We start from the raw sequence: 23,118 nt of genomic DNA on the forward strand, positions 1-23,118 counted from the left end.
CAAATATATATCCATTTATAAAAACAAGACTTAGACACCAACACCAGACACCTCCAAACATCAACAGATGCCGCTACACACAAGGTCCTCGACTCCTTGCACCCGGGCCCGACCTGAGAACATCTTGTTCTTGCTTCTGGTCTACTGTCTACTGTATAATATCTACTGTCCAATGTCTACTGTCCACTATCTACTGTGTACTCGAGCACCCGAGACCAAACTCTGGCACTGCCATACAAATCACACCCGTGTAGCAAGCAGCGTGACGGAGGGGCAGCCCACCCCAGTCTGGCCGCACTCTGTCAGGTACCCGACAAGCAGACACCACAAAAGGCCAACGGTGCCGGGCAAACCGGGTGCACGAGACACCTCCACCTGCCTGTACCCGAGCGTTAGCTGGCGAATAACAATGAGACCCCCTTAACTGCTCACGTCGCCTGTTGACATTCCTGAGCCGCAGGTAGAGGAGCGCACCTGCTGCCTTTAACCATGCCGACAAGTGTCTCAGCTCCCAGGTGAGTACAGACCGCTGTAGTTTTTACATGTTTAGAAGCAGGTGTCACAACTGTAGAGGAAGCTTTTTACACAGTGTTCGTTTCCCGTACCCGCGTGACTAGAGGTAGGTAAAACTTCTTGTTGGTTTGCTGGCCGGCTCTGGTGACCAGTTCTGTGAATGAACCCTGAACTTCTTGCTTCACGCTCTGGCGCGCGAAAATAGAGATAGAAACTACACGAGGCCCTGTCCTTGATTTGTTGTGGCTTCTCAAGCTTGTATTATTATTATTCTTGCTAGTGTCAGCAACACATACGTCTTTCACATCATCTATCTGATCGTTTTGGACGCCACAGTCTTCAACAAACCTGGACTAGTTCGTCCATATAATTTACCTATAGATAGATTCACCCAGTCATCAGTTCACCCAGTAAACCCCTATCTACCCCTTTCACCTCCCCCGGCATTCAGTTTGTTAGAGTTTTCTGTCCTTCAAGCCTGCAAACAGATGTATGCTATCCAGGACACGCACGCAAACAAATGGCTTGGTTATTCATACATGCGATGGGTACTCAACACTGCAATTATCAAAACATCTGCTTCACATCTGATGTCAGACAGCTGAATGTTGTTGCTGATGCTGTGCTAAGCAACGAAAGTGCGTTGTTATCACCCAGACCGACACAATGCCTGCACTTGTTCTACATTTCCGCCGGCCCTCCATCCACACTTTCTCCTGCTTTGCTCACACAAAGAAACCCCAGAAGCATCGGCGAGTCTTGTAAACAACCCGTACACGGGTATTACCACCCTTGAGACAAAACCTCAGTCTGTCTGCTGTCAAAACCAACATCTAGTTTCAAACAAAACACAGAATCGGATGATCTTTGTTTTGCTCCATTCACTCCACCCTTCCAGCCATTCTCCAATACTTGTGGACAGACAGGCGGGTACAATAGTGAAACTAGCGGGTACCTACCTACAGTAAAGGTTTGCTTGTGGTGGTGGTTACAGGTAGTTGTAATCAACAAGTGGAACAAGTGTTCAGACGACAAGTTTTTACCAAAATGAATATTAGAGGTTTAAAAAAAGTAGATTCTTTTTCCAACAAAGTCAGTACCTGAGGGTTTTTTTCTACAAATATTTGAGGCTGGAAAAAACTCGTGTCCTTCGCACAGAGTAGTTTTTAAAGCGTTCTGAAAAGTGTCCTGTTGGTGTCATTAGTCATTTGTTGGAGGGTGGATGGGGATGTAGAAAGACACGCCTACCTGTCTACCTTTCCCAAAGAAAGGTATTCACGCACATACGTATGTGTACACCCACACAGATACACGTGTCTACACGCCCGCCACGGTTCACTGCCCTTCATCTGTGTGTAGCAGCGCCGCCTGTCGTAACACGTTGGACTGAGTGAACTCTGTCTGACTTCCGCCTGCTTCCTGACATTCTTGTTATTTCTTTTGATATCGTCGCCCTCGACCCTTTGGTGCACATGTGTTCACAATCCGCGATTTCAATTCTGCATTCAGCCGCTCATTGGCCACAGGAAATGGTCTCGCTTAGTTGATCACAGTCACGTGAGCGAGGTCACAAGACATCTCTCTTTCTTTCTCTCTGTGTGTGTGTGAGCACATGATGAAAAGTAAGTTCATTAGCTTTCTCTAATCAAGATCGAATACGGACGGTGTGTTTCCTTGTATTTCTAAATGTGATTGTGTACAAAGTAGCAAAACTCTTGATCAGTAACAATCATCACACTTTGAGTCACACAGTTCAGTTACTCAACAGAATAAACAAAACAAAACGAAACAAAACGAAACAAAACAAAACAAGACAAAACAAAACAAAACAAAACAAAACGAAACAAAACAAAACAAAACAAAACAACACTAATACCGAAAAAGCACTGTGGATGTGTTTGCTTTGAACTTTGATATTTCGCACCCTTGCATGATGTTCATTTTGATGCTTCCTCAATCACTTCCTTCATTCCTTTGAACTTATCTCTCCTGTCGGGCCGCCTTCCGCTGGCGGAATCCTCCCGTTTGCCGGTGAGGGGAGATCAATGACTTCCTCCTTCCCCGGCCACCTTCACGCATGCGCAGAACGTGCAGGCAGATTAATTGGTGGATCCATCAGAGCCGTCAGTCGCCGACCGCTGTTTACTTTCACTGAAACCCAGGAAAAACCGGACATTGTCGTCTGCATCCGTGCTTCCATCGATTAGCGATGATGCATGAAGTGGCGGTGGTGGTGGGGTGGACGGGTAGGGAGATTAAGCCCCGCGAAAACAAGTCTTTTGCATTGCTTTAAAGCGAGGCTTAGGTAGGCTTTCAGCAAGGGGCAATACCCGACCTGAACACAGGGGTACGGTGTGTTGTGTCTGGTGGCGGAGTGAAACGGGTGCTCGCGGCATGCCAGACACGGTCGGCGGGTACAATAAAGTTGTTGTGCTGAGCCAGCATGTTGTCAGGCGAGAGATTCGTCATTCGTGCGTGTGAAACAGCGCTGACATCTTTGGGGCGAACTCACAAACCCTCCGACCTGCTCTTGTGTGATGTTGCCAGAAACTCGCGCGTGAAACTCGAGATAGACTTCCTCTTGGCCAGTAGTCTGCAGGTGCCAATAGGATTCTATTACATGCCCATAGAGGCCACTAGATGCCACTAGCTTGGACTATGCGCAAATAGGTTTTGGTGAGCATCAACAGATGCCAAACATTCTTCTCTCAATGTCTGTGGAGCTAATGAACGCAGGTGTCGGGACTGCATTCCGTTGTGTTGACAAGTATCGCGCCTCACTAATGGCCGGGGTGAGAGGTGAGGCTAGAATCCTGCAAATATCAGGCCATGGCTGACTGCGAGAACAAAACCTACATTCAAAACACAAGCATGACTACGAGGACAACCTCTGTGGTAAATACAACCTGACTATAAATGACTAAAGTATGATACAGTTTCTCATTAACTCATGGTGTTACTGGGGCTACAAAGTAACCAGATCCTGGAGTTCGTGACCCTGCTGGAATACAGAAATGTTCGTGAAATAATTACAATACATAAACTACAAGCCCTCCACTTTGTATCCTCCTAAAGTCCTCCTACATTTTATTTATGAGGCAGTCGTGGAATTGTCAGTGGAGGACCGACCCCGCGATGCCCCCTGTACAGTGTTGGGTGTCCGAGGGAATGGCGAGAGCATTGTAGTAATGTCGGCATCAAACCTGAACATTGCTGCTTGTGTAATTAAGCACAGATGATGTCTTGGTGTGATTTCTGTGCTTCTGCAATTCTCCAAAGCACTGTGTGCACCATAGGTTAACTTTTGGTAGTGAATCATCAATCAGAGAGAGAAACTGTCTGTCCGCGTGATGGGGAAGTCCTGCCTCAGTGGCTGATGGCCTGTTCACATTTGGGACTATGACTGTCAACATGTCTACATGGCGGCCTAGAATTGTTCTCTTCTTTTTCGGAGTAATATGGTTAAATATACACTTGGGAATATCAATATTTTCAATATTGCAATAGCATGACTATTAGTATTGCAGAAATGTACACTACCGATCGTAATTATCAATGTAAAATAATATATCTGTGTGACAATACAAACAGACAATAAAAGAAATTAAAGTTTATAATTCAACATTTTTTTTATGAATATAATCTGCATTCTATGTTTTAGATAAATGTGCACCACTGTATATGGCTTTCAGTATATCCCAAACCCACGCTGTCTATAACAGGATAGTCACGTGCTCAACGTATTGTCCCCACCCCCCAGTGGATGGCTGCGGTCTGACTTGATGAGGATGGACAGTAACAGTAGATGAGCGGATAAGTAACTACTGTGTGCACACCTACTTACCCTGCTTTCCCTGAAACTTTATTATTCAAATATTTCTTGTGGTACAATATACACTGGTACTCATCTTGAAATCGTCTTGAAAATCGTACGGGTACTGAGTATTTTTAGAACAAGGTCATTCTCTCTCGGGTGGCTGAAGACTTTGTGACTTATAACTTTGTTTACAGTCCGCTGTGAATACTTGTTTGTGGCTTCCATTAGCGGCTGACTAGTTGACTCATTGACCTACATTAAATACCACTTTCCACACACAGGGCAGTGAGTGCTGCTCATCTGGAAAAGTCGCACATCATTCCACTTCACAGAGCACTGAGGAAGGGAAGAAAACGGTTTTATGCTTGTGTCTTCCTGTGTATGTGTGTGTGTGTTTGTGCATGTGTGTATGTATGTGTGTTTGGGTTTGTGTGTGTGTGTGTCATACGAGCATGCTTCAGTGTCATATTGTATTTGTTTCTTTGCTATTTTTACTGACCAATGTGTGCTCTCTTGCGGTAAAGCTTTCATTTTACTATTGTTAGAAAGATGATGGTAAAGGTCTAGGTGGCTAAGTGCCGGGAAACATTGTTTGTTGTGTCTGAGACACAGTAGGTTATTTTCTGAAGTTTAGAGTATTTTATGACCTGCAGTTGACCTCCTCCAATCTTCTTATGAATCCGGCTGTTGTTTGTCTCTGTTGTTTTCCATACCGGAACTTCCTGTGTTTTTCAGTGTCAGGCTCATTGTTCAGACACTTGACCACCTTTTCCCCGCAGCGTTTCGTCTAAATATTCTGGAAGCTTCCATTACCTTGCCTTGGACGAGGGCAACCTAATTACTAGTTCAGACTTTTTAACTTCACAGGTATGTGCGTCGCAAGAAGAGCTTCATTCTTCTCCAGACAAGTACCCGGCCGAGTAACGGGTGCAGGGTAGTTTTCTTTGTGAGTAACGCTAAAGGGAGGGAAAGCTCGGGCTTTCTTCTCCCTCAGGCATTCTTTTTTTTTCCCACTTGAAGAGCTCTGCTTATTAGCACTCATTCTAATCAAAATCGACAGATTGGCTCCGGGCACTACAGTTGCCATGCCGGCACATCGGGGTCACAGGTCAGAGCTGACTGTTGACAGTTTAACTCTGACAGGACGGCGCTAGAAATGTCTTCATCTCCTGGTTTAGTTAGTTTAGTCCTTGTTACTCCTCGTGGAGCATAGAGCCGCACCTTCAGTCTCCTAGTTCACTCAAAATTCAATGCAATAGTGTTCGAAACTAAGCTGAGTTGTCACAAATATGAAAAACAAAGAAAGGCACACAATGAAATCTGAGCTTAGCTTTGTTTTAGATTACCAGCAACACCATCATGGTTATGTTTTGATATTCATGACAAAGAAAATTCATCTTATAGCAAAAACAATTAGAAGAAAGTGTACTTTCAATATGTAATAACCACTCTATTTATAAACGTCTATCAGTGATACATTAAAAGTTGTTAATTAAAGGAGAATGTATCATAATTGAAATAAGAATACTTTATAATAATAACTCTAGCGGACAGAAGTGAACAAAGTATAATATTTAAACTAAAAAAGTGTTTTAAAGAAGAGTCTGTAATAACGGTCTTACCTGTTCAGGTGCGCAAAGTGTCATTACAGGAAGGGGAAGGACATTGTGATTGTGGATCAAAGAACAAGATTACTGGTGTTGCGGTTTCCAAAAGACAAAACAAAACAAAGAATTGCTAGTTCTTGTTCAGACCGGCTTGGGAATGGAGTTAAACATAATGAACACCTGCTTCAGGGATATAAACATAATGAACACCTGCTTTAGTCAGGGGAAAATAACTGTATTCCCCGATCTCTATACCCACAGTCCCTGCAAAACCCACCCGCCCACCCACCCACCTACCCGTCCTTGTCACAAAGTGCAATCAAAGCGAGAATGTAGATGTCTGGTAGCGGTGACTATCTCACGACCCTCCGTTGTTGTTGTTGTTGTTGTTACACCTTGAGTGACAGCCGTCAACAGCGGCACACAAGACAACAAGTCTTTGAAGTCAGTAACACCTGTTCGCAGTCTTCAAAACAAACACCAATGTATCCTCCGTCTTCCTCAGGCCACGTCTGCCACTAAGTTTCGGTGCTGGCGTGAGAAACCTTTGAGGATCACAGGAGGATCACTGGAGGATCATTCTCTCCATCATTATTCCAGCCACACCATTCTGTGGTTCCTCTGTGACTGAGGCTCAGTCGCAATTTCACTGTATACAGACATTGTAGGCAGGCCATCAATTATTCAGAAAAATAATGAGCGAGGAGCGAGAGTGTGGTTGATAGTTGGATAGTTTATTCACTTCTTTCAAAGTCAGACATTGAAGTGGGGACGACGACAAGGCGGTCGTCTCTCACCTACATGAGAGTTTCTCTTTTGAATCGTGCCGCCAGCACTCGGCTCACCTGAATACAGACACAATAGCGGCAACACCTTTTGTGTGACGCCGTTGTCAGCAGCATGTATGTCAGCTTGTTCGCACATAAAAAGCCATTTGTCTAGATATAATATACTAGAAACTTACAAATGCTATTGGAACTAGGCGGGGACTGAGAAAATAAACACAACAAAGCCAGGTTCTGATGAAAGAGCTGTCAATGAGAGGCGCTGCTCACTCAAAGGTGTGAACACTCTGCCTTTGGCCTTCCGTAGGACTGACATGTCCGTACAGGGAATGAGAATGTCAGTGAATGGCATGAACTTGTCATGAGATTGTCATGAGACTCCATGTCACCGAATGTCAGGTCACTGTGTCTGTGGATGACATGAGGTTGGCCAAAGATTGCACTCGTGTGAATGTGAACAGATTGCCGTAGTGTGACCATCCCGACACTTTTCTCACCTCCGACAGACGGGCCCCCATGAATTGCTCAGTCCCCTGTACACAAGGGCGTTAGAGAGAGAAGGGTAAATAAAGTAGAAAGATTTACTTGGTGCTGCTGGTCTACCATGGCAAGTTGCCAAAATATTTGAATACGAGCTGGGTGGGAGGATGTGGGGACGGGTAGGAGTCCGGAAGAAAGATGGAGTAAAGGGGAACAGGGAACACGAGAATTTCTTTTAAAGTGAGAAAAAAACCCCGTAAGCCTGAAACATTGTTAACATGATAAAAAATATTGTAATGGATACCGTACAGTAGTGACACATTTAACGACATTTTGTTTTTTTAAATCTTTTGATGTAGTTGTTAGCCGAGAATGTATTGTGTGATTGAGTAGCACAAGCTGTGGATGTAGCTGTTAGCAGAAGTTTGATGGAGTTTGTAGTCAAATCAATTTTGCATTGAGCGAGTGGAAACATAAACACACAGAAAGACGGCGACTCGTGAGAAGTGAGAGAGAACACGAGCATTAGCCGCGTGGCTGCATGGAGTGCAGGATGAAAGAAGAAAAGATCAATTTCTAATCAACCCCCGTTGATTATCTCTTCAAACAATTACAAAAGACACAATCTGCTTGGAATCGTTGGCGTTTTCAGCGGTTGTAAAAAGTAAAAACGGGGTTCGACCTCGAACCCTGCAGACCTTTGCCCACATCATGATGGATAACTGCCATTAGCTCCACTTCCTGTCGGACGCAGGGGCTTGTGGGAAGGCAGCAGCCTGCCAGCCATTCATCTGTCAAGAGCTCACTGTTTCGTGCAGCTGTGCGTTAATAAGAATTGTACCTGCAACATATTTTTATTATTAACGAAGGCTAGCAGAATGTGGAACACCTCAGTGGCTAATGATTGCTATCCACAGTTGTGGGACATTGATATACAGGTAGACACCAGCCGCCACTAGTGAGTGAGAGAAGGAGAAACATTGTGACGCACACCTACCCCTCCCAACCCTCAGGTATCGCAAGGTGTGCAAGGTAGAAAATAGCTGACAGGTCATAAAGTGAGAAAATGCTTGCTTGGCAGGATTGTCGAAGTTCAGCTCCGCCGTCACTCAAAATGAACAGATAACAAGTGGAGACGATGATAATGATGATGATAAATGTTATCGTAGTACATTATTCATGATTCAAGTATTTATGGAAGCATATGTTATTTTGTGGTTTTTCAGCTTTTATTTTTATAGAAAATCCTACAAACTACAATGCTATACATATGCCTACACCATACATATGCAATATCTGAGTGACAGCAAGCAACACGAAAGTAAGAGATGCTTAACAACAATATGAGGTGGGAGGGGGAATGGTGTCCAGTATTCAACGGTTAAGCAGCCAACCCCTTTAAACAAATGTTATATACAACAAAAGAATATGCCCTAGACGAGATGTGAACCCAGGACAACGAATCCTATCTGTAATGGTGACAGACATTACGCATTGCGACACCTGGTCGCATCCATCAGGAGCAAGACGAAAACATGATCCTTCATTAGGTGGACAGGGTAAACAACGTGACAGCAACATCAACCCAGTGACAGCTTTACAGAAGGAAATTATCCCTTTATCTCTCTCTCACTCGCTGTTCGGGGTAATGATGCGCGCACCATAAATCCACGACGCTGCCATGGCAACGGAATTGGATTTAGCGCAGTGCAGGTAGTCACCGCTACATACATTGATTGGTCCTCCACTGCTCTGTGTACACGGCCATGTAGACAAAACTCTTGACATGTCACTGACCCCAGGCTGTCTGGCTGGAACCACACGACCACGGCGTCCCCCTTTCACTTGGAAGACAAGCCAAGCGTGGAGGAACACCAGGTAGGGGCGACCACCTAGCGTTTGTACACAAGACGAGAGCTGACCAAACATGCTTTTCTCTTGAGACTAGAGACTTACTGGGACATCTTAAGACTGTAGACACAGTGAATGGCACAATGGACTTGCTTCATTTGTAACCAGACCATGCAGGTTCATCTTCTGGAACCGTGCTGAATCGATACGCAGGTATAGTGATCGGCAGTTAACGGAGGATCCCATCATGCACACAATAATTAGATAAAGACAGCCTTGCTTAAAGATAGGTTTTGACAAGGTCTTCCACAGCAGTGTTATTAAATAAAATGACTGGAGAGGTGATATCTTAATGTCTCTCCCAATATGTCTTTAGTGTTTAAAAATAGTCATTGGATGATGGATATTCATCTTAGAAAAATAGAAAAATAGCGGTGTTTAGAGAGGCGATATCTTAATGTCTACCCCGAACGTCTTGTCTGTCTAAAGATAGTCATTGGAAGGACAACACCTTACAAAAACAAGCAGCCTCTCTTTCCTAAGGGTATTATCTAGAGAAGCGATGTCTCTACAGTCTACAGACTCACCAAAACTTTTACAGGTGATACTTTCAGGTACTCAAAAAAGACAGCCTCACCGCAGAGGTGTTACATTCACTTATTAGGAGTAGGGGAAAATAAAATAAAATAAAAAATAAAATGAAAAAAGCTAGAGGTGTCCTTTCGTACGATACACACTAAGAGGAGCCACCATGGAGAGGAGAGAGGCAACACCACTAACAAGAACAGTTGTCAGTTCAAAGAGAAATGCAGAAGACAATCACAAGGAAGACATGACAATGACGCACGTTTTGGGGTGGGGAGGGACGAAGACAAAGGAAGGAATCATTCAATGACCATGGAATGTATCGTATATCATCCAGTGTAGCCACGGACTGGTGACAGAGGTCTCACCCGTGAAAATACAGTAACTGATCACGTGACATGCCAGCGTGTCATCAAGTAACAATGTCACTGTTTACCTGACCGATTTCTGTAGGGCTGCACCATGCTTAGAAATGTAATCTTAGCTAAATAGTTTCTGTCGATGCTGTGTGAGTGTGTGTAGGAATCAGCATGTTGTAGTTGCTCCTAGAAATAAGACAGATTGCTGTATGTAAGCTGGTAGCTGTTTCAGTCGTAAGATGATAGTACTTTGCTGAACATTACAATGATCATTATTTTTTCTTACAAATTCGATTGTGCATTCTTCTTTTCTTCTTTTTTATTGCTCAATTCTTTCTTTTGATCTTTGCACCTCACTTTCTTTCTGTCCTGTTTCGATTCTTAGAACTTTGTTTGAACTTGTCCACTTCCTCTTTCTTTGGTTGTTTGGCTAGGGATTGCTTGCAAAGTATTTTTAACGAACATATTGACAGAAAACGACCGCCATCAGAGGCTTGACAGCAAACACTGAGCAGACGACCTCATTATGGGGGGACACGCACGTCGGGGGTTTACTAAACTGATTTCCTGAGTCTGACTTGACTCTTGTTGAACTACCACACCTGCATCATTACAGAACTTTTCTCGGCTTCCAGTCCCTCTCTCACGCTGGTCTCTCTGAACCAACAGGTGGATACGCACTGTGGAGGGGTGGGGACGCGGGGAATAGGGAGGAAAAGGGTTCAGAGGTCAATGAAGAGGTGACGATATAGGAGGTGTGCCGAGGGCGAAGGGCTTGATTGTTGGGTTTTGTGCTTTTCTTTCTATTTGAGGTTCTTTTATCTGGAGCAATGAGGACAACCAGGAACAAAGAGAGAACAACCGTTTATGAGGCTATCTCCCTTGTTTGTGTCTCGTCCTCTCGTGATTTCTCGTTGTCTGCAGGTGAGAGCATAGTTCACTCCCCCTCATGGATTTGCAGCTCATGTAGATCACAGTTCACGCATTCACCTGCATTTGCTGACCTGACCATCACGCTTCACGCACTCGCATGCATTCACCTTCGCGGAAACATGCGCACAGTGCACGTGATCTCTAGTGGTGGAGGTAGCATCGCGTGACACACGGACATCAATGAATTCCGACTCGCTTGACGATCTTTTGTCACACTTCTCACTCCTTGACACAACTAGTGCCGAACCTTGTGACATTGTCACAGTTCCCTGGAGAGAGAAGAAAGTAACAAGATCGAGACTATGCTATTCCTCCCCTTCTTTGTGATGATTTTGTGACTGACAGGTAGCGTGTCCCCTTTCAAGAGATAAGGATGTTCAACCTCCCCCACTTTGTACTTTGTTTGTGTACTTGTTCACACACCCACCGTCTCATCACCATCATTATCGACCTTAATTAAAGTGAGTTCAACAAAACACACCGTGTCTACACTACTAGTTGTCTCTAAACTGGGTTGTTGGACATGCGCAGCCTTTCAGACAACGGACTTTGTCTGTTTCTACCGGCAGCTATAGAAACCTTAGAATTTCAGATCATAAACTTTCTTTTTGTCCGCAAACTTTCTGTGTGATCGAACCTGGGTTCGGGCTGGAACAATAAATTTGTTCTTGAAGGAAGTCACATTATCGGGAAAATATTTCCCAAGTAGACAAAAACACGAGGGCAACCAGGCCATGCTTACTCGATCATACCCATGACTGAAATTATTTAAAGTCCCGTGTGTGTGTGTGTGTGACTACACCCCCAGCCCTCCAACACTCAGCTCTGTGTTACCCTCCACCCCTATTAATTGCACGCGGCCACCCGAAGTTTGTCCACCTCTTCAAGTCGCGCACCATCAGGTGAGGCGTCATTATCTGGCGATGATATTCATATCACCGGAAACATCGTCTATCGCAGGACAAGAGTGTTGCGCACGTCTCTCAGTCATGTTTGGCCCCCATTATCGTCCGTGCACGGCCATGGCTCAGTCCACTTACACGTAAGCAGAGCCCGTCACTCGGCGTCTTGTGACAAGCGCCGCCATATTGGTAGCAACGGCGGTCGCTAAGGACGCGGGCGAGAACATGGAGAATGACGAGGCCGTGCGACCCTAGAGACGCCGAGCGCCTGACAGGGGCGCCGTTAGGAGAAGGAAACTCTTGTACATTGCTTCCCTTACTTTAAAACATCTTTTATTGCAGAAGTTTACGGAAAATAAAGTTTTTACTGGTGGTCAGGGTTTAATATGATTTTTATTTTGTGTAGGTATTTTTAATAATTCTGGTTTGACAACGGTAAACAAAAACATTATATTTATAAATTGTTCTGGTATTCATATCCAGTCGTATTTCCTTAACATCAATTCCACTCTGTACCCGTTTAGTGAGTGGCATCAACTAAAAGGTGTTACGGCGTAGTTACACCCGTGTCAGTGTGAGAACCATGTACCCCTACCTGTTTGTGTAAGAGGGTCTGAATGAGTCGCACAAACATCAGATTAACACACCCTCCATGTGGTGGCACTCAGTACTGGGGTGAACAGCGTGGTGGGGGATGCAGCGGAAGGAGGGGGAAGGCAAGGCGCCGTATTTCAAAGCGACTACGTACCCCGGGTGCAGCGTCAGTCAGTGACGGCGCGGTGCACGAGTGGTTACCGCACTCGGTACAGGGGGTCTGGTCAGGTGGGGTCATCGTATAAATTGGGACAAGACACTGACTGCACTTCCTGTTCGGAGGGAGTATACTTAAGAAAAGCCACCCGAACACCGCAGTGATCAGTGAGAGACACAAAGCTGCTGCTGAAACAGGACTAATAGTCACTTCAAGGTACGTTGGCTGGCTGGCTGGCTGGTCGTGCGTCTATCTCTCTCCTTGTCTCTTCCTTTTCCTGTGATTTCATTCTTGCTATCTCTCTGTGTTGTCTGTGCGTGTATCAGAGTTACCATGGTGCCCAAGCCCCAGATTATGTTCGCGTGTTATGAAATGTTGGTCTTGTCTTTGACCAAAGGGTATTCAATAACAATGGCCTGAAATAATACAAAAGACCATTTTTTTCTAGCTCAGTCGAAAGTTTTCTCTCGATTATCCTCCGTCGACCATTGTCTTTATCACCTGGTCATACTCTCGTTGCCATGGTTACCCGTCACACGTAACAGTCCTGTTGAAAGCCACGTAGTCTAATGAATGGCTCCGTGACTCAAGCAGACCAGTCACACCAACGGTTCCGCATAGTTAGCCTACATGGAGGGTCTCCGCTCTATATTTTTAATAAATATTTCACGAAGCTTTAATATAGATTTGTTTGGTTGCTTGTTTTTGTCTTTGCTGTTACTTTTCACCGGAGGGACACTCAAGGTGTGGACTTTAAAGAGTTTGTCTGTAGTATGAGATAATAGGACATGAATAATTTATGGAACAGGACAGCGGTTCATTGTGTCTGCGCTTCCTTCTGTGACTCTCTGCAACCCTTTATCTGCTCCTGTCTTCATCTCTGTCTCAACATCTCTTCCTTCTCTGCCTCCCCCTCTAATTCAGACTTGCTTCCTACCTGCCGTGAAATTTATTTCGGAGACTCAAATGCGCACGGACTTGACCTTTGAAATATTTTATCAGAATGATATCGCCCTCAGCTAAAGCAGAGTAATAGTTTAAAACATTACTAACACCGTGTAAAATCACTGCTTCCATACACAGCCACCTTAGGCAGACGATTGCATTCATCTTTGTCAGTACTTTACAGAGAAAGGTGCTTTGATGATTAACTAACACTTCACAGTATTAAAGACATGCTGGAATGAAGTTTTAAGTGAATGGGCTTAGTCGCAGGATAATTAATTTGCAAACTTGACAAAAAAACAAACAAACCGCTCAGTTCACGAGATACAATTATCCAAACAACTTTAAGGTCAGTCCCGTTAGGACAGGTAGGGAGATGGAAACGATTCTTATTAACGAGTTTTGCCTCCCACTGTGGACGATGGAGAAGAAGTTTACTGAAGGCGTGTGTCCACCCAAATAAGAGATTGTTATTTTATTAGAGTGAGAAAATATGAATATTATCCTTTAGAGACCCAAAAATAATCATTCTTGACAAGAAAATCACTTAGGTAAACCATTAAAAGCTTTTTTTAAAAAAAGATGTGGCTTGTCGCTAGGACAACTCTTGTTATTGTTAATATGTGGTTACGCCGTGGTATTGAGAAAAGACATATACAGTGTTCTACAGAAAATTCCAGGTAAGCACCACCTTAATACATCCATTGATTTGTAACGGAACACGCTTGACGTCCTCATCATTATGCTTTTGTTTACCTTGTAAGCATTGAAACCTGGGTTGTACAGGCACTGGAATCCTTCTGTCTTCTGAGACCTGAGAGTGAGACAAAGACAGACAGGCAGGTGTGTGTGTGGATAGGTATGTACATGTGTTGTCTACCTGTGTGTTGCTGGGTATGTACATGTGTTGTCTACCTGTGTGTGGCTAGGTGTGTATATAGGTTGTCTACCTGTGTGTGCGCGTAGCTATTTTCCTGGATTTTCTCGGTCGCCAGTGCTCACCTGATCTTCTTACCTGTGGAGTCAAAGGTGACTCAAGCCTCTGTTCAACGCCTCATTTGCGCAAGACGGGCGTGATGCAGTGTTTACCTGTCCACTACAGCCACAAGCTACGACAGGTCCACACACAGAGAGTGGTTCACCTGTCGACTTGTCGGCGTGTTAGTGCATGCTGCTTGTGTCTTGCATTTCTCCTCGGTTTTGTTTGCTGAAAATATGAACTGACGGACAGAATAAATGTCAGGAACTTATTGACACGAGGAACAGAAAGGTGTGTTCCATACGCAAGTCGTTCTGCAAAAAGACGGTTGCTGGTTTCGAAGCCTGCTCCGTCTAAAGACTGGGTACCTGATTTATCAGGAAAGTTGAAGAGGGCGAAAAGTAGTGTTGGGTTGTTCCCTAGAAACAGTGAACCACCTACCCATACTACCTCTTCGGACTCAATACATTTACCTGTAGATGAATGGACAGGTAAAGGGATGGAAGAATAAAAATATGAACAATTTTCCCCACGCAAAAGTACGTTTACTATATTAAGAAGTATACTTTAATTAGGTTGATCAGATCTGTATGTAGAATGTGTAGGTTTTGTGTATAAGTTAATTTATTCACGAAAATGTATATTTACACAAAAAGTTATATCAGGCAGCATTCATGGAGAGAGATGCGGTTTTTTCTGTAAGGACCTACGTGAAAAAATGTCGACAGTTAGAGTAAAAGAGGAATACAATATTTCATGTTTACATGCAGTGACGAGCAAGGTGTGGGAGGAAGTTGATAGACTTGACATCGACTGTATACATCGCCGGAGATCAGGTGACTCTATTATCAGAGACAGATGACGCATTAGTCATGAGAAATCTGGCACAGGTCAAAGGTCATCATTCTCATTGTCAGAGTAATCCCGGTGTCTTTCATGATTATGCATTCCTGTCGGCTAACCTCTGACCTGTGTCTTCAATGCGTCTTTCTTTGCTTTGCCGGTCCTTGCCACGGCGTGTCCTATAGATGAGCTCAAGGCAGCGTTGGTGTTTACTTAGGATTACAGACAACATTGTTCATTTGTTGAGCCACTTTATGTCATGGGAGTTTAATGGCCTGTCACTGCCGGTAGGTGGCAGTAAAAACTCTGGCCTGGAAGTGTCTAGAAGCGCCGATGTCTGTTTGTTTGACTATCGCGATGTTTTTGGTGGGAACTACGATTTGCCGGGAATTCATTTTTTTCTCATCTCCTACCTCTTTGCCCACTGCACTCTGTTAACCAGACAAGAATGGTGCACTCTGGGAACTGCTTTTGACCCTAATAGTAAGGTCTCTGTGGTGTGCTACCTGATAAAAGGGAATAAATCATTCTTTCTCTCCGGTCTTCTTTTACCCACACGGAAACACACACTCTTCCCTTTCTTTAAATATCTCACCCTCACATCCTGTCACACACACACTCCAGAATAAACACCATGTTGTTCTAAGCTGCAGTGACATTCATAAGGTTTTGTCCAGTGAGGGTGGAATGTGAAGTGTTGTGATTTGTCAGACTCACATTCTCTGGTGATGCGGGGAAACGAGATTTGAACAGATGTCCGCTAGAAACTTGGAACCAATGGCGCAACTAGTCTTGACATGACTTTGTTAAAGATATGTATCATTATTATAGAACAACTGCTTTTATTAATTGTAGGAGTGGTTGCTGGTGGCAGTGTCGGTGGTGATAATGGTGAATGATAAAGGACGACGACGTCCACAGCTGCAGCTTCTACTGTCATTAAACTGATGGCGTCTTAGGTTTGTCAGAACATTCATCACACAACTTGCTCAAGCTCCTGTGGGCTTCGTTGATAAACCTTCTCATGTTTTCGATCTTCCTGAAACAAAAAAGACCAAACACCTTCCAACATCACGTGACCATCCAGTTCACCCCATTCCCCCACTGGAAAATCGAACATGTTTTGATCACGTGACTGGCGAGTGGCTTGTGAGATTAACCCTCGTGTTTCTGTTTCCAGCGAGAGAACGGAGCACCTTTATTTCAATGATTATTGTGTTATTGTCTCATTAAACTTTATCACAGTATTTTCCCCTGCTGTCGAGAAGAGTAGGCTTGGCATGTCCAGCAAGTGATGGAAAGGATAAATTTCAAAAGGTGTCTAAGACACTTCACAGGAGGTACTCTAATCAAAAGTCTGACAATGTAGCTCCTACAGGTGTATTCTATGTGCATTTTACAGCAACAACAACAACAACAACAACAACAACAACAACAACAACAACAACAACAACAACAACAACAACAACAAGGCTGCGCATTCCCCCACACTACAATTCTCTACGATCATCGGTTTACAAAAAACCGACAGTTTAACATAAAACTTCAAAGCACACAGTTAACCCTCCGAAGCTCGAAGTGAATACAGACTTTATTTCTGTTCCTGTGATGCCAGGATGTGGAATTCAAGGTTTACCATCGTAATCCTGTCGTGTTCAGGATGCAGGATTTCGGGCTTAAGTTCGGTCAACGGTCAAGTCCCTGACTGCCGGGTGGTGTTCTCGCTTGTGACTCACGTGACACGTTTGTCATTTGACCCTAACCCCTGAGCTTAGAGTTCATCCGGCTACAGTCTGGCATCAGAGAACATTTTCCCTCAGACTGCAGCCACTGCCTCCCACACCCATGAAAACACGAACAGATGGAGTCGTGCCACCCGGCGCTGCTTCATCACAGATCGCAGTGGCCGGGTGTTTGGCCAGAGCGTGAGTTACACCCGGTTATCAACCCGAGCCTTTGGCCGGTCAGGTCGAGCGAAATCCGCGTTTTGTTTGCTTCAGGATATGATCCTGACGTGGAAATGCCGGCACCCGGCTACAGCAAGCTGCCCAGGGTGGGTTTCTTGTGGCTCAGTCCCTGGGTACTAATCGTCCTGAAATCTGTTTTCCGTCATTCCTAATCTTTACAGTTTTCACATTAATTAATCATACTGTCTTTTATTTTCAATCTTTAATTCTAGCAGCTGAAATGATCAGTGAAAGGGAACAGATAGAAAAACGAATAGAAGGAAAAGTTTAGTATAGAAAAGAATAAAAGGGAAATAAAGATATGATAAAGCGCCTAAAACAAATATACACATAAAAAGACAGAAAAGAAGAGAAACTGTCCCGGATCTTGCCTGTCAGAACTCTCCCAGACACAAGAAGACAGCTGCCTGCTTGCTACCTTCAGAGAGAAACATCAAGAGGATGTGAGAAGCCTGACATCGATATCTGTTGACAGCAGTGATTAGACAAAGACAATGAAGTCTTGTTATCTCCTGCCACGTCATCGCCTCCTCCTCCTGACATCAATGACGAGGCTTTCCTCACTTTAGTTGTCAATGTTTTACAATCCTGAACTTTCTTTGTGCTCAAAGCAAAATTCCTTCTATTTTCGCGCTCAAATGCATTTTCGCAAAGTTAAAAACCATCTCTCATTGCTGGAATGGCGCCCCGAGCAAAGACAAAGTAAGAATTCTTTGATTTTAATGAACTTGTGATCAGTTTTAATGAATTTATAACCAGACCAGTTTCATTCATGACATTGTGAATGTAGTCAGGTTTGTCACTCGACTCAATAGAGTCTCCAGTCACTTATTTTGTAAAGTTAGATAACAAGGTTTCGAATCGTGAAATCGAAGTCATTCTGTACGTTTGTAAGTAATTATTGTTCACTACCTGAGAGTATTTCTTATGTTTATTTTACTATTGCCTCCAAGTGGGTGTAAGCTTGGTCGTTCATCTCTCTCAAAGTTTGTCTGTGAAAAGACTTTGTACTTTTGAAGCTTCGACTTTTGTGATCATATGGCGAAGCTTTTCTTCTGTTAGTCTTTGTTTTTCTTTCTTCTCATTTGTTGTTGTTACTCGTGTTGTTTTTTTTCTACAACTAATTTTCCTCCTTAATACTATTTTGAATTCTTCTTTTTCTTATTCTCCTGTTTTGAACCCTATTTCGGTTAGCTTCCCCAAACCTTGGCAGTTGTGTGCCTGGCGTACTTGATATTTCTGATGTAAAGATGTAAATTAATGAAGACTTCATGGTGATGTCTGTCGGTGAGATTTGCTCAAAAACAAAGCTCAGTTCTCTCGGTTTTAGCAGTCTGTGCGGCCGCTATACCTTGTAGGATTCCCAGGGTTAGCTTTGCCAAAACACCAGAAGCAGTCGCAATATTTACTTGGCCATGTGCGTCAGACACACTGTCGTCATGTGACTTCTCTTCTTCCTGTCTTCAGGTCCACCACGACCTCGCGACGGAATGCTGCCATGGCTTCGCCCTCGGAACACTCGATCGTCGTGGAGGAGTGCAAGTGAGTAGCTTTCAGCCGTCTGCCACCTACGACTTTCAGTTTCTTGTTTTCTTTGCCTTTTCATTTTGTTTCCAGTTTTGCTCGTATTCCTTGATTACAGTTTAGGGGTTAAAACTGATGAAGGGTCTGGGTTAAGGGCTCTGGGTCTTCATCTAGTCACAATAGAGATTTAAAATAAAAGCGGTTGAAGTGGTTCATTGTGTTTAGGACAGGACATGCTGCAGGAGAGGGTTAGTCTCCTCCTGTCGCTGTTTACTTTCCTGTTATATCAGGCACACGGACTAGGTGGAGGTAGCATGGTAGCACGGACTATTTTCCACTCACAGCCCAAACCAGTTTTGGAATCGTTGCGTTCCTGTCCAAAGTCATTCACCGATAGGCTAGACTATAGAGGGCCAATCCTTTCTTTTCCTGAATTGAAGATAACAGACAAGAGAAAGAAAGGGAAAGGAAATGCAATCTTGTGACCACATACCCTGACGTTGACCTGATTGTATGCCATGGTTGTGACAACAGACTCAAAACATCCTGCACCCCGTCCAAGGGCGGAATCTTTCTCCTGGCCATGGGTGCCAAGGTGGAAATGCCAGAAGGCGTGACGAGCAAGAAGGAGGTCGTAGAGTGCCTGGTGGTCCCCCCAAGCCAGCGATGGCAGTACGAGCTCTCTTTTCCGGAGGAGTACGTGACGAGCGAGATTTTCGTGCTGTCTGGCAACGTGCGCTGCAAGGTGAGTCCAACGCACCTGTGGTCCGCCACCCGACACACAGGACGGTGGTCTCTGAAGCATGCATACTGTTTCCCCTCTTTCTGCTTTCCCCCATCATATCATCATCATCATCATCATCATCATCATCATCATCATCATCATCATCATCATCATCATCATCATCATCATCATCGTCGTCCACTCTCCTACCCCAGTTGACATTTTGCTGCAACAACTGTTGCAACCTCACGTCCAACAGACTTTTCTAACTAAAACTAGTTTGTACTGAGCCCACCGTTGACTGATACAATGAGACTTTTTATACATTCACACGGACAGCCTATCGCGCAATAATACAATCCAATGATGTGAGTGACTTTGCCTCACAGGACAAGAAGATACTGTTCCATCTGCCGTACTATCCTCCCACAGACCGGATGAGGGAGATCAATGTTAAAGTTCGTTGGAGCGGCGAGGCCAACTGGGTAGACATCAACTTCCCCCGCAAGGTGAGTAAGGCGCTGGACGACGGGTGATCTCAATTTTTATTCTTAATACTTTAATTTAAAAAAATGAATGATCAAATGACCAAACGCGAAAGAATGACTGGGATTGAGAAAAACGAAAATCAACTAGAGGCTCACGTTAGATTAACTAAACGGGTAAAAAAATATTTTGTGCGGGATAATGGAGACTCCCTGCACGCATGGGAGGTAGCTGCTTGTGACGTCAGACGGTTTGCTGCTTGTGACGTCAGACGGTTTGCTGCTTGTGACGTCAGACGGTTTGCTGCTTGTAGCAAAAGGACGAGGCGCCGGTGGTGGAGCTGGAGCTGGACAGGCTCGGCACCTTTGTGGTCACCCAGCGCCATCGGCGGGAGGAGTTCAGCGTCACCCCCTACGGCTGCCTGTACAACCCCCGCATCGCGCGCCACTTGTCCCTCCGCTTCCCCAAGAAAGCGCTGGACACCACCGTCAACTACGCCATTAGGGTATTGAGGCCTTACACACCATGGTCTTTGTACGGGTAGTGGGTCACTGATCTTTATTCTTACGGGTATCTACAAACTATGGCTTTCATTACTACGGGTGTGTCCACGCCAGGGTCGTTATTGTTACGGGTATTTTAATATTTCCACACCATGGTTTTCATACTTACGGGTAATGGGACATTCACACACCACGATTATTTTTTTAATGTCTTCCCCGTTATTTGTTTTTCCATGTTTATTTTTTGCTTGTTTGTTGCGTTCTTTCTTTTTCTTTAATTTTTGTTTGCTTCTTTGAGTTTTGTTTTCCTTGATCAAACGGGTTTGATTTCTTTAGTTTGTTTCCTTTTCAAATACTTTTGTCTCTTTGTTAATGCATAATTCTTTTTTTATATTTATTTTTTTCCACTGTCCCTCTTTTTCTGTGTTGTTTTTCTTTATTTGGTTTTGTTTGTTTGTCTTTTTGATTTTGGTTGATTTCTATTTTTTTATTTTCTTTTTAACGTGTTCTCTCTTTCTTTCTCTTCTTACTTATCAACTTATTTCTTTTTTTTCTTGTTGACCCTAATATTTCCCTCTGCGGCACCATTTCCACAGCCCAATAGTTGCGTGACATACCGATCACCCTCTTCTTTTATTTTATTATTTTACTAATTTTTAGTCTTCTTCTTCCGCCTTTCTTGTGCCTCGTTCTTCTCTTCTTCGAATTCCTTTGACATATCAGTTCATTGACTGCCTTGTGTGGATCTTGTAACCTTTTGCAGGTCTATCCTATTCCGGAAGAAAGAGTTCAATTTGTTAAAGACAAGTTTCCACTAGAGTGTGCGGACATCCAGAAGGTCACAGAAATCATTGACATTACTCCTGATAAAGAGTGTGAGTTCCGGCGACCGGCCACAATCAAACTTCCGCTTCCGGAAGGAGTGGAAGTTGAGGAAGAAGATTCCAATGACGTCTTTGTTTTACGGAAAGTGAAGAACCTTTGGGAGAATGTAGGGAATATCCATAAGTTTACCCGCTACACGGTGGCCGTGGAGGTGAAGAACCCATCAAGGTAACAATGTCGTGTAAAGAAGTAAAGTAAGTGTGAGAGAAAGAGAGATGGGTATTTGAGAAATTAAATAAACAGACGAGATACTCGCTGCATGAAAGAATGGATGACGGCGAGGATGATAATGATGTTGATGCTGATGATGATTTCAGATTTTGCGTGGTAAAATCCAAGCCTGAGAGGGACAGGAAGATGAAAGAGGCGCTGGCCGTGGTAGAGGAGCACCTGGAGCGAGAGAAAGGTGAGGTGTCCGTCTTTCTCTCCATCAAGGAGAAGTCGTGGATGGTGGTCGTGGGGGTCTTCCCTCTGGCTCAGGCCGCGGACAAAATCACTGGCCCGTCAGCAGCAAGGATGTCTGGTGATCCCCCGGCAGGAGACGCCTGTCCTTGGGAACAACCGCCGCGCAGTCCGATGGGGGTCGTCCTCCCCGAACAGGGCCCAGAAGGAGAAGTGTTTGGAGATTTGGGACGGCCTTCGATGGGAGATCGAGCTGAATGGCGACCTGCAGTGTGACGTCACCAGCGACCTGCTGCAGAACAAGGAGTTGCAGTACTTCAAGTACTTGCCGGACTCCTACCGCTCCTTCCTCATCCAGCCCGTCGGCGAGGAGCTGCGATCCTTGTCAGGGGTTCTCACCTTGACCCCTATCGGGGTCGACGAGGTCGGCATGAAAGCAGCATTAACTTTTACCATTTACATAAATGAAGAGGCTGTGAGGGCATACTTTTATAAGGAACCGGAGCCGGTTCCAGCACCGGAACCTCAGTTGCGGAAAGCCAAAGTTTTGTTGAGCCAGAGCACGAGTCTGTCCAGCGAGCACCAGACGGCGCTTTTGCCGGGGCTGACCAAGTCCACTGAGTCCACGGTGGAGAGACTGTCGCGCTCTAGCCGCCATCCTCGAGCTGGTGAGTTGTCACGTTGTCAGGACGTTGTGGACACGTTGCCGGCACGTGACCATTCACTGTCGATACGTTGCCGTCACGTTGACGTCTCTGTTCTTCTTTCTTTCTCTCAGTGTGTATATGTGCGTGTGTGTGAGAAAGAGAACTAAAATTCACTTCCTTTCCATTTTTAAAGCACAGCATCTTATTCGATTTAAGAAAGAAATATTGTCCTCGTGCTGAGTAAGCAAGCTTACTGTGTGGAAGAATGCGATACCTTCGACCACTATTGACGTGCACTCCTGCTTCACCCTTGGAAAGTAGTCCATCTTTTGGATTTCTTTAGTACAATGCGGTCATTGTTCTGGAACTTTCCAAGTACAGCTTCGTTGGTGTACCTGAGGAGACTGCAAGATATAGTGTCTTTAATGTCTGAACCATAACCTTTGAAATGACGGGATGATTGCGTTCACGATCCATTTATGTCGTAGTAACTCGAATAATTTTGTAGAAAACTTTAATATTCCTGAAGATTTTCTTAAGACACAACCTGTTTATGTTCAGATTTTGATTTTTTAAATTTTTCATTATATGCAGCTTCATTTTATTTTCAGCAAAGTTGATATAACTGTA

General features: G+C 44.4%; 1 protein-coding gene across 1 annotated transcript in view; it reads left to right on the plus strand.

Moving 5' to 3' along the window:
• Positions 1-360: 360 nt before the first annotated feature.
• The window catches only part of LOC112569035, a 28,841-nt gene continuing 6,083 nt past the window's right edge, over positions 361-23,118 (plus strand). Inside the window, exons 1-8 of the mRNA XM_025246684.1 lie at positions 361-515; positions 18,785-18,859; positions 19,376-19,586; positions 19,955-20,074; positions 20,365-20,556; positions 21,318-21,607; positions 21,757-22,021; positions 22,056-22,509. Of these exons, the coding sequence (XP_025102469.1) occupies positions 490-515; positions 18,785-18,859; positions 19,376-19,586; positions 19,955-20,074; positions 20,365-20,556; positions 21,318-21,607; positions 21,757-22,021; positions 22,056-22,509 (1,633 nt within the window). The 5' untranslated portion in view covers positions 361-489. The remainder of the gene's footprint in view (positions 516-18,784; positions 18,860-19,375; positions 19,587-19,954; positions 20,075-20,364; positions 20,557-21,317; positions 21,608-21,756; positions 22,022-22,055; positions 22,510-23,118) is intronic.

Source organism: Pomacea canaliculata, linkage group LG7 (assembly GCF_003073045.1).
Source record: "Pomacea canaliculata isolate SZHN2017 linkage group LG7, ASM307304v1, whole genome shotgun sequence".
Classification (NCBI taxonomy): domain Eukaryota; kingdom Metazoa; phylum Mollusca; class Gastropoda; order Architaenioglossa; family Ampullariidae; genus Pomacea; species Pomacea canaliculata.